Source organism: Oncorhynchus keta, chromosome 13 (genome assembly GCF_023373465.1).
Source record: "Oncorhynchus keta strain PuntledgeMale-10-30-2019 chromosome 13, Oket_V2, whole genome shotgun sequence".
Taxonomy (NCBI): Eukaryota; Metazoa; Chordata; class Actinopteri; order Salmoniformes; family Salmonidae; genus Oncorhynchus; species Oncorhynchus keta.
This window is the reverse complement of record NC_068433.1, coordinates 18112783-18125148: the sequence shown is the minus strand read 5'-3', so window position 1 is coordinate 18125148 and position 12366 is coordinate 18112783. Positions and strand designations below refer to the sequence as shown.

Sequence of the window (12366 nt, the reverse complement as noted above, 5' to 3'; positions counted from 1 at the left end):
GGAACCAAAAAGGGTCCTACAAGGAACCAAAAAGGGTCCTACATGGAACCAAAAAGGGTTATGCCTGGAACCACAAAGGGTTCTGCTATAGGAACAGCTGAATAACCCTTTTGGAACCCTTTTTTCTAAGAATGTACTTTTCCATTTTTTTGTTGTCACAATTCCAACACTTGCCCGACTTTTGATTTCTCAGAACAATTGGCTTATGTGTGTGTTTCCAAAATGAGCCACATTTATCTTGTTTAAATTGGATCTTACTGGCTTTGTGGATTACCAGCATCACTTTCAAGGTGTCTCAATGAGTCAGCCAAGCTTCTCAAAGGCCGATATCTTGTCTCTCTCATTGTATCAAAGATCAGGTCCCTTTTAATTCCCTATTAGGATCCCTGCACAGGCAGAGGAAATGTGTGTGTCGATTGGGCAGTGCTGGCAGAACAGTCTTCCTGCAATTCAAACCACTCTGAAGGGAGTGTGCTGCCATCTGGTGAATAAGTGTAAGAACAGCCAACAACATCAACTCCTGTAGAATGTTGTCAATGGCCAGAAAAGAAAATGGAATTGCACAATTCCTTTTAGGGGGAAATTCGATGAATAACTTGTTTAGTGAGTCAAGATATCCGGTAAGCTGTAAGAAGAGTCCAAGAATTGTCTTTGCGATCCAGCTGTCACTATTTTGACTGGGACGCATATGAATCGGCTTAAGTAGATTAGTAGACAATGTAGCTACATTAGGTCATGTTTTATTCAAGATTGATGTTAAAAAGGATTTGTACACGTGAAAGGATGTTGCCTTTATTGCATTTGGTTTATTTGTTTATCGGGATATACAGTAGATTTTGAAAATGATTATCTATGGAAAAATCTAAATTCCCCCTGTTGTCACATTTTCTATTTTATTTCCTCTATCTTTTTTTCCATTGCTAAATTGTAGCTCAAGCTTACTGTTTTTAATCAAATTAACAGATAGACGGTGTTAAATGTGGGTGGAGTATGAATAAGTGTGTTACCTAATGTTAATCCAAGTGTTTTGCCAAGTTTGACAGTAATCAAATTAACCAAACCTGCACTTTAAGCCACATTCGAAAGGTAAGGGTGGGACATGGTGATACACAATGGAATTGGCCTTAACACCGTATGATATCCCAGGATAGGACAGGCCATGTACAGTTGTAGGATCTTAATTTGATCAACCTTTTGCAAGATGACTTTTCTGCAATGCAGGACATGTAAAACTTGTGGTGTATTTTAGGTTTAAAAAGGCTTGATTTACCCTTACGAAAAATATATCAACCCTTACAAAAATGGCCATTAATTATAATCCACATAATATTTAACATTTCCTGTTGCTGCAGGATTATTTTCCTGCTGTAGCAAACTGGATCAGATTAAGCTCCTACATCTGTAGGTCTTTGGAGTGGACGTTTGTCAGAGGTTTTTGTGTTTTCAGACAGATGTTTGACTCGCTCCACATACGGTGCATCAGTGTTATGGGTCAGATTATCAAGATTTATGTATTTCAATCCCCGACTGACGCTTAAAATAGCCTCCTACCAGGAGAGAAGGAAAGGCATGAACTAATCGCTGATTTCCAGCCACCGCAGGGAATGCTTGGGTGTCTACCTGGGATTGGAGGGGTGACATAAAATTTAGATGGGCACCATTGAGTCTGGCTTTACGACACCATTGGGGAGTCCGCCTAGCATTAGCCTTTTAATGATGTCATGGCAGCTGGGTCCATTGGAAAGGGTGTCTGCTGGGCTGACATGACAGTGCTACTGTACACAGGGATTTTATATTTGTGCTTTTCACTTGACTCCTACGTCGCTGGTTTGTAAGAAAGCGCAATCTATTAAATCTGTTGACAACATCCAATGGAAAATACTGAGATGAGGCCATGTGTTGACAAACAGTTTTGGGGTCTTCTATCATTCAGTTCACCAGGAAACACAACATGTTGTGCATCAATCAATGTTTTCCCATTCATTCTGCAACTGTCCCATTCCTTAGCCATAAATCTGCCACAGTTTAGTCTTTATTTGCGACTTAAAGCCTCTCCCACAACACATACAGAGCACTTTACAGTTATTAAAATGTACAACCAAGAAGAACACCTAAATAATTACTCGCTTAGAATGCATAAACAATACATAAATCGACAGTATGTGAGATTTTAAGAAACCGGTGCAGCCAAAAGGCCAGAACAGGAAGTGAGGATGATCAAATTCCCTCCCGATATAGCCTGTGCCTGCGGTGGGTACCGAATTGATATTAAAAGTCCCCCTCAACAGACGACATCCCCTTGACAACCTCTCTAACATGGCTCCCAACACGACGTGGTGATGCAAGACCGGACGGGTAAAAATTTACACTGTAGGTCAGAGCTTGCTCATTCTCCAGTCTTATCCAATGAGGTTGTCCAAGCTGGAAATATCCTTCTGTCACCATGCGTTCAGGGATGGGAGTGTGCTTTTTGAGCACTTTTCTCAATTCTAGAGAAGTCTAGAGTTCAAGTGAGGGACTCATCATATTTCTAAGCAGAGGCAGCTGGCTTGTAACAAGGCTTTTATAGATTGTGAGCAGTGAGCTATTATTGGACAGTGGTTGGCTCTCCACCATTTTGAATTTACGATATTTAACCACAGATGGTGCTAACAGTGGTAGCTAGCTACCTCCACTCTATCAGCACAAAAGCATGTTGGGTATGCCAATAAACATGTCAGTTGTTTAGAAGGTGACATGGAGTACCTGCAACTTTGTTTCTCCTCTATTCTAGTTCACACTATGTTCTCAAACTTCCTTCAGGCTGTGATTTATTGAACGTACTATTTGTATTTCGCTATGACTGAAAATAGTTTAAGACGTGCTACTGTTTACAAAAATCCAAACCAAATATCCCTGGGTGTTCCTATTTGAGTTAGGAAGTAGCAAAATAATGAATGTGGGTGTTTTTGACATTTTTCTACAGAAAATATGGCGCAGTGGTAAGGTGGGAACAGAGTTGTGTCAAGTATAAAGAAGGTGTAGAGGGAAAGTAAAGAGTGGGCAGAATGGGATGTGAAAATGCAGGCAGAAGAGGCCAACCAAGGAAACGCAAACGTAAGGGTAAAAGGCATTTTAATGGCACTGACATGAATCGTACAGAAAGTGCACTATGAAAAAGAAACACAAAAGAAAATGAAAAAGAATCGACAGAACAAGAGAAAGCAACACTAACAAATGTATGCCATTCAAATGACAGGGTGGTTCATCCAAACTCCCCTTTTTCTGTAACTGCTTATTTCAATATCTCTTTTTAATGTCTTTTTTGGCCATTATGTTAAACCAAAGCAGGTGTACAGAAACAGGGGAAAAAAATATGCAAAGCTAAAATTAGAAGCGTGAGAAAAGACAGAATAGCTGGAGGTCTAGTGAGCGACTGCCATTCATGTTGTTGAAATAATACGAGCCCACTAATCCTCCCAAACCGACAGCTTTCACTCACGCACACACATCATCTGTGACATGGAAAAGTTTACATTTAGTGACCTAACATGACGCAATAACTGGTAAAAATGAATCTAAAACAATTCAAGCAGGGTCTTTTGGAAGACACTGATTGAAATTGTACCAGATCTACATCTTAAACTTGTGCAAGTACCTTCCACCTCCAGGAGACGGGACCCTAAGAAAAAAATACAAGACTTTTATATGTATACTTCAATTTATAAAATACAAAACATTCCCTTTTTGCAATGCAATTTATGAATGTTTGGTAAATGAAGTAGCCATGTTTCCTATTCACTATTGCATATGAACATTATATCCACCAAATCTAAGTAACGTCACTGTACTTACAAAACACATGTCAAATGAAGCCAGGCGGCTCTCAAACCTGACCCTAAATATGTTTCCACTGACCACTCCTGGTCTCCCAAACCATGTCGAGAGCTTGGGACGATAAGGTTCTATCTACATTGTTGTCCAAATGTTGTCATTGACGTAGTCTTGTTCTGTTCAATGTTCTCTACCTATAAAGTACTCTAAATACCCCCAATTCATGTTGTTACACTTAATAGAATAAGTTTAAAAATTACTGACACCTTTCAAACCAATGAGGGTTTGAAACTGTACAGCCAATTATCTCAGAATGGTCTTTTAGCAGATAGAGCCTTATGGTGCCAAGCTCTCAGTGTCTTAAACCTCTTAGTCGCTACTAATAATTTTCTTCTCAGATCATTCAAGGTCAATTTTGACAAATTATTGCACATCTTAACAGCTAACAAATACACTGTTGATATTGCAGAAGATCTTATCAAACTTGTCACTGGCTCACACACCGCCTTAGTACTCCAACCTTTTCTTAAATTCCCTTTAAAGTATCTCTCATTTCCAATTGTAACTTTCTCAGCAATATACATTCACCTGTTCCTCTGAATTCTTGCTGGCTATTATCCTCGTTCACATTCTGGCAATGCCTGCACACATCATAAGTCTATTGAATGCATTTTGTGGATTTCCTGAAAAACTACATTTTATCATTTTTGGGCTTAGATAATTGAGATATATCAATATCATATTTAATTTTCTATGTATTGTGCATTGCAATATTGCAAAGAAACCAACATTGAAAAGCTTTGCTTGAAAAACGAAGATATTATATAGTTGTATACATGTAAAGAGTGAATGCATAGCAGGTGGAAAAATACATCCAAATTTTATATATTAAAGGCCCAGTGCAGTCAAAAATGTGAATATCCTGTGTTTTATATATATTTTTCCACAGTATGAGGTTGGAATAATACTGGGGAATTGTGACAATATGATAATGCCATTTCAGTGTAAGAGCCTGAAACTTTGGTTGGATGGCGTTTTGGCCTGCCTGCCGACATCACCAGGCAGTATAAGTTAATATACCAATAACAAATAGTTTCAAACCACTCTACCAATAACATCTAGTTTTCAGGTTATGTAACCCTCCCATTAGGCTCGTCCAATTAGGCCCCTCACTTAGACCACTCCCAGACAGTCCTAGCAAAATTCTTGCTTGAGAAATTGCTCTTTGCTAAGACGCAATTTGTTTGTTTTTAACCATTTTAATTAAAAAATAAAACAGTAAGGTACTTAATTCTTACACAGAAATGATTTGATATTGAGATCAAAACAGCTGCATCGGGCCTTTTTAAAATTCTAGTATTTATTTAAAAAAATATGTTGGCTATAAAATGTTGAAAAGGCATCTTAAAAGCTTTCTATGAATATATAGCATTTATATGAATGTACTGTGCATGTATATGTTGTAACTAGATCTACTGTTCTTTTAAGGAAAGATCACTTAATTATGCTATCAGAATTACTCTTTCCCCACAGCTGCTGGCTTCCACACCTGGGCTGAACTCTTTTTGGCCATGAACCTGGGCTTTGGAGCGGTGCTGCCCCCAGAGACTGACTCAGACTTTGCCGCTATGGGAAAGCTGGGCACCACGTAGGTACTGGGAGGTAGTGGCTGGTATGGGGCTTGGGGTGCTGCTTGGTAGGGGGGGCTATGGGATGGCTGATAAGGACCTTGGGGGGTGTGTTGGTAAGAAGGGTTTTGAGCTTGCTGCTGGGATTGATAAGGGTCTGGAGGGGCTTGTTTGTAAGGGGGATTATATGGATGTTGGTAAGGGCCAGCAGGAACCTGCTGGTAGGGATTGTTAGATGGCTGGTAAGCATTAGGTGAGGCTGGGTGGTATGGACTATCATGCATGGGTGGTTGAGGGGTAATCCCGTAGAGCTGCTGGGGCTGCTGTGAATAGGGAGCATTCATTTGTCCAGCCGGCTGGACAGGGGCAGCGTGCTCATATCTTATTGGTTGGTTTTGGTTTGGAGGGACTGGGGCAGGCTTTGGTGCGGCGGCCTTGGCAGCCTCGGCAGCCTCCACTGCTGGGCCATAAGTAAAGAGGGAGGCATTGAGCTGATAAGGCTGATGTTTCATGACATCTATAACGGCAAGGGGTTTGCAGGCAGGTTTGCCTTTCCCTTTCTTTGCTTTGACCACAGGGCTAGATGGAGGGGGTTGCTTAATGGCCCCTGGTGGGTAGGAAGGGGACTGTATGGGGTTGTAATTCGATGTAGGGGGAGCTCTGCAATTGGGTGAATATTTCCACGGATGAGGTACGGAGGGAGAGGGCGACGTGGGCCTTGCCTTGTTTGCCTGCACAGTGGCTGCCTGGGCTTGCTGTGCTGCCTGTGCAGTGGCTGCCAGCACAGTGTCCGAATCCACGACATACTTCTCCATACGAGACTGCCTCTTGGCGAACAAATCGGCTCCTTTCCCCCGAACCGCTGGCATCGACAAAGCCGAGCCCATTCCTCCTACTGGTGCCAAAACACTGGCCATTGGATTGATGACGGGTGACGAGGACCTTTCGTCAAGTGTGTAAGAGTTAATTCGCTGTGGGGGAGGTGGAGGAGTAGAACAGGGAGCACTTTGTGGAGCATTCCAAGGTTTTGGAGAAGGTTGACACACTCTGTGCATCCAGGTCTGAGTATTCACTGGGGCTTGCTGTGGTTGTGGGGCCCAGGTACTTGTGTGTGTCTGAGGCTGTGCCTGAGCTGGGGCCCATGCATTCATAGGTGGCTGTAAGGGTGCCTGCTGTGGAGGTGGTTGTTGCCAGTTTTGCTGGGGTGAGGATTGGGTTGAAGGTGGTTGGACCCAAGGTGGCTGTGGCCGGGCCTGATTCTGATCTGGGGCCCAGGCATTCATGGGTGGCTGTTCTTGCTCTGGAGATAGCTGGGCCCATGGAGGCTGGACCTGAGCCTGAGCAGGTGCTGGGGCCCATGCATTCATATGGGGTTGAGGCTGAGCTGGATGTTGGGGTTGAGCTTGTTGGGCCCAAGGTGGTTGTTGTGGCTGGGTATGGCTCTGTGGTGGTGTCCATGCATTCATTGGAGGCTGAGATGATGACACCCAAGGTGGCTGAGGCTGGTCCTGGGGCCAAGCCTGTTCTGGAGACTGAGGCTGTTTAGCCCAAGGTGCCTGGGGATGTTGCTGTGCTTGTTCTTGAGGTTGAGCCCAAGGTGCCTGGGGCTGTTGCTGTTCTTGAGGTTGAACCCATTGGAGTTGTGACTGGGCAGGCGCTATAGCCCAAGAATTAATGGGTGGCTGAGGCTGAGGAGGGGGTGGTTGGGGAGTCACCCAAGGGAGCTGTGGTGGGGACTTACTTGGAGCTGGAGCCTGGTGCTTCATTTCAGCAGGTGGCCAAGTACTCACAAGTGGCTGCTGTGATGCCTGTGTTAGTGACGGAGCCCAGGAACTCACTTGAGGCTCGGGTTGCGAATGAGGCTGAGTTGGTGAGGGACCATTTCCTCCCCAGGCTGGCGCTTGCTGGGGCTGCTGCTGCTGTGCCTGGGACCCTGGGGGACTCCATGTGTGTTTGGCTGGAGAGGGGGGCTTGGCAGGAACAGGAGCTTCCTGGGGGGCAAAAGGAGGGGAGGGCTCTGGGGCCGGTTCTGGGGCGGACTCGGTCTCAAGGGCTGCAGCAGGTGCAGGGACGCTATTTTCAGCATGCAGTGGCAACTCCTGGTTGGCCAGCTCAGGCTGAGGGGACCAGGGTGGAGAGTTTGGGTTAATGATGGGCTTGGGAGCCACTGGTGGAGGCGTTTTATGCTTGACCCTTGGTGACTGGAGGAAGTTGCAAGCCTCAGCACCCAAGCTAAGATAGTCCTCTTCCGTGCATGACTCGGAATCCAACTTCTTGTCACTCCTGTTGAGGAGATTCAGAAGCTCGGGGTTGGGTGACACTTTGGGTGCTTGTTTGAAATTGAACATTGGCTTGCCCTTGAACCTGTTCCTTGTGTCCTGCAAGATCCCAGACTTGATTGCTGGCGTCGAAATGCGCTCGTCGCGTGAGGCAATCTGCTCTCCCTGACCCATCATCTCTTGGTTGCTCCCACTCACTGGGGCAGAAAACAGGGCGGGCATCTGGTTTTGTAATGAGAAGGGTTGGGCAGTTTGATTGCTCATGGAACTCTGCATTTCATTGGTTTGATGGTTGGCCATGCCATTCATGTTAGAGGAGTACTGCTGAATATGCTGCTGTTGGTACTCTTGCTGCTGTTGATGATATTGTTGTTGCTGCTGGTACTGCTGCTGTTCGTACTGTTGTTGTTGCTGCTGGTATTGCTGCTGCTCGTACTGTTGTTGTTGCTGCTGCTGCTGCTGTTCATAGTACTGCTGCTCTTGGTACTTCTGATACTGTTGCTGCTGCTTCTGGTGCATGCTAAAGTCCATGTAGGCCTGCCTCTCTGTGGTGGCCTGCATGTACGAGCGCTCCTCCATCTGCTGGTTGGCTGCATGTTTCTCCACCTCCTGTACCCCCTCCACGGGAATCCCCTGGCGTCTCATCTCCTCATGTTCGCCAACGATCTCATCCATGCGCTGGCGGCGATGGGCGAACATTGTGGCCCCCTTTCCCGTGGTGTTGGGCAGTTGCTCCATCTCCTCTCCGGAGTTGAGCTTGCGCTCGATCTCGAGTAGTCCTGTGTCCCAGTCGAAGGTTAGCACTCTGCCACCGCCCTGGGCATTCGTGATAAAGTCCTCCTCAAGCTCTGATCCGCTGGTGGTGGCTACGAGGGTGAATTTGATCGCTCTGGCGTCTTCCTCGTCGCTGTCGTCGACCTCGTACTCTGGTTCACTCTCACCGGTGCCGTAGCTGACGAGTGTGTACTTCTTGGCCCTCTGTCGATGCCTCTTGAACATCAACACCCCCTTGTTGTTGGGGTTGGGAGCTTCAGCGTTCAGAAGGATAGCAATGCGCTTACATTTAGACTTGGCCTCCTTCACCTGCTTGTCTGACAGGCTCTCACTGCGCCTGAGCCCTGTGAGGGGGAGAGGGGAGGGAGGGAGGGAGAGAGAGGGTAGAGGGAGAGAGTTAGTTCATTTAACTGCATATTATGGGTAATAATAGCTCGGGTAGAACTGAAACCACCACAAATCTTTCCTTTTGGATGCACATGCATCGTAAAAATAACATGCATTCTGTAAAATATCACAAATGAATATCTTCCTATCTGAGCTCAAAGTATTTGGACAAGTGACAACTTGTTTTGTTTTGGCTCTGTACTCCAGCAATTCTAATTTGAAATGATATAATGACTGAGGTTAAAGTGCAGACTCTCAGGTTTAATTTGAGGGGATTTTCAGCAATATCGGGTGAACAAAACTTTTTTGTAGATAGTTCCCCTATTTTAAGGGACCAAACGTGTTGAGACAAATTCACTTATGTTTATTAAAGTAGTAAAATGTTAAGTATTTGGTCCCATATTCATAGCACGCAATGACTACATCAAGCTTGTGACTCTACACATTTGTTGGATGCATTTGCTGTTTGTTTTGGTTGTGTTTCAGATTATTTGGTGGACAATAGAAATGAATAGTAAATAATGTTGTGTCATTTTGGAGTCACTTTTATTGTAAATAAGAATAGAAATACTAACCTCCCGTGTAATTGTAATGATGAGAGATTAGCATGTCTTGGGGGTATGATATTTGTGCGTCTAACTTTCTCACTCGTCATTGTTCACGATTCATTCAGGATGATCTGTAAGCATGGTAGCATCCACATTTATGTAGAAGTGTTTATGAAACATAGTCTATTCTTATTTACAATTGAAATGACTCCAGAATGATGCAATAACACTATTTACCATTTCATTTCTATTGTCCACCAAATAACCTGAAACACAACCAAAACAAACGGCAAATTTAATTTTAAAAAAATTGTAGAGTCAGAAGCTTGATGTAGTCATTGTGTGCTATGAATATGGGACTAAATACTTAACATTTTACTACTTTAATACACATAAGTGAATTTGTCCCAATACTTTTGGTCCCCTAAAATGCGGGGACTATGTGTAAAATGTGCTGTAATTTCTAAACTCAAATCAGACCATGCTATTAGTTACTTAAAGTCAGCATGAGCTAAATATCAATGCGGACTATTTGATTCAGCCCATTTTTATTTTGAAATATTTCAATCCAAAACGAATTTGTAAAACTCCCTCAAATGACAAGTGCAATCAATAACCTATAAATTGATGTTTTCATAGACATCATTCGTTCAAATACTTTCCTGGTCCCGATTTTATAGTTGGCTTTTGATGCCCTTTACTTAGTGCCAAGACGTATCACAAATTTGTTCACTCAATCTACACAATCTCTATTCAATTAACACGCCAAGCAATTACCCAATTCTCTGACCCATGCCTAATATACTCCTTGTTTGTTCCCCAATAATACATGATATTAACACAGCTGTGACAGCCTGTTCAACGGGTGGTCCAATAGTTGGAGGGAAAAGCAGAGCATAGAACATATTCATATTAGCCTGTGGGACAATAGTTCATTCACCAGCACCCAAACACCTTTACCCCTTTTCTGTCCACTCTCGGATCTGTCACCTAAACCCGAGGCGACGACAGGCATGCCCACACACTCTTTAACGACCCCAACCGTACCCACACATACAAACACAAAGCGGCGATTTATAAAAGAACCCATCCTTAAAAATAAAAAAAAATCCCACAGTAGACTAACCTCAAGGTGGAGGAAGACTGGGAGTAGTGAGCGACTCTCTCTTTACGGCGCAGGCTAAGACGAGCCGTTTTAAAGGATCGGGTAACGGGCCAGTGCAGCATATGCTGGTGTCCATCAAAGAGCATTTCTACAGGCATCATCAATGCACTGGTGTTTTATTTATGTCCCCCTGCATGGCTCAATGTAATGCTTTATCTATCTCTGGAAGACACATCCTGATCAGGCCCATATTCAAAACTAGGGAAAAACATTTGATAGGGCATTTTGTAGAAAAATGTATAATAAACAAATATTATGAGAATGATGTATTCTTATACCCCATCTCTCTCTCTCTCTCTCTTTCTTTCTCCTCTTATATCAATCTATCTCACATCTTTCTTTCTTTATCTTTCTCCTGATACAGTAAATTGCCACAATCCTGCCTTCTGTGATCTTGGATACTACTAGTATAATTCAGCCTTGAACTGGACCTCTCTGCTTCAATCCAAAACAAAGCCCCTCCCAAGTAAGAGAGATTGTCTACTATTTTGGGGGGCACATTTTAGCGTGCAACAGAGCACCGGGCTAAGGAATGCACACATGCCATCCAGAGTTGCTTTAACAAATGAAGTTCACAGCAGTGCTATGTCAGTCTGCTATTAGGTCTGAGTCTGTGCACCCTATAAGACAACACTAATTTGACACTCATACACAAAGGATGACGAGTGGCAGTGAGATAAGTGGAAGGGAAAAGGTATGGGGTACTCACTGGCGTGCTTGGCCCGGTGCTTGTTAGGTTTCTCAAGGTCCTTCTCTGAATCTGAGTCTCGCTCCGCTGCTGGTTCGGCCCCCTCTGTGGGAATTCCAAAGGAGACGGTGAAGGAGGCTCCCTGGCTTTTCCCTCCTCCTTCCTCCCCAGGGGCTTCACCAACACTTCCACTGGCCCCATAGACGACTACCCCTTCTACCAGGCGAGGAGAGCCCCTCTGCAGGGTGACCTCCACCTGGCCGAGCAGAGGGGGGGAGCTCAGCACCACTCCATGCTGACTCAGGGGCTCCCGAGCTGGGCCAGGGACGTAGAGCGAGTGGGTGGTGGTGTGAAGGAGGGCCTCGTTCTTGAGGGCCTCTCTCGCCTGAATCTCCCCCTCTATTCCAAGAGCACTCCCCAGGGAGGTGCAGACGGGATCCTCCAGGGTGTGTTCGGCGAGGGACAACTGTAGCTCCACCATTGCCCCAGGGGAGAAGCTCCCCCCCTGGGGTCCCTCTCGACCTTTGTCCCCTCCTCCTCTGGGGAACTGGCACTCCTCAGGCGCAGGTACGCAGAGCTGGGTGCGGACCAGATGGATCCCTCCGGGGGCCTCCATGTCACTCTCTGTCTCCCCATAGTAGGCCTCGTCCTGGGAATCAGCGATGTAGAGCTCCCTGGGGGGTTGGGACCTGCCAGGGGACAGGATGTGGAGGGTGGTGCTTTCCAAAGCCTCACCAGAGGACTCCCTTGTGCCAAAGTAGGTCTCTGAATGAAAATCCTCAGGGGATATGGTGTGCCATCTGTATGAAATAGTTCAATGAAAATTGTTTAAAAAACTTAGCCAAGTTTTGAAACTGAGCATATTGTGTTAATATGTCTTATCTGGGGACTGGCATAGAACATCTAATTGCAAAACTACAGTGTTTTTGATCTCATAATTTGATTGCCTGGATTTCCAATATGCAATATCGTTGAATATTGTGCTGCGCACCCGTGCACTTGCCCTTTGTGTTAACTAAATCTATCTCATCAACCACTGGCCCTCAAGTGGTCACCTTAATCAAGCAAACTCAATCTCCGTCCC

At 44.8% G+C, this 12366-nt stretch overlaps 1 protein-coding gene and 1 long non-coding RNA gene across 5 annotated transcripts in view; one reads left to right on the top strand and one right to left on the bottom strand.

The window, feature by feature from the left end:
• The window catches only part of LOC118391980 (synaptopodin-2-like), a 41280-nt gene that overhangs the window by 3029 nt on the left and 25885 nt on the right, over positions 1-12366 (bottom strand). The window contains exons 3-5 of one of the 4 annotated variants that reach the window (XM_035783511.2): positions 11304-12082; positions 6164-8838; positions 3638-3661 (exon numbers count right to left, since the gene is read on the bottom strand). In XM_035783511.2, coding sequence (XP_035639404.1) covers positions 3638-3661; positions 6164-8838; positions 11304-12082 — 3478 coding nt within the window. Of the gene's footprint in view, positions 1-3097; positions 8839-11303; positions 12083-12366 lie in introns of those variants that run through there. The other 3 variants (XR_008062718.1, XM_035783512.2, XM_035783510.2) reach the window with 3 other exon arrangements.
• Positions 1-12366, top strand: part of LOC118391983 (uncharacterized) — a 58029-nt gene that overhangs the window by 41775 nt on the left and 3888 nt on the right. The window contains exons 2-3 of the long non-coding RNA XR_004827273.2: positions 5347-5461; positions 10959-11060. This is a non-coding gene — a long non-coding RNA (uncharacterized LOC118391983). The remainder of the gene's footprint in view (positions 1-5346; positions 5462-10958; positions 11061-12366) is intronic.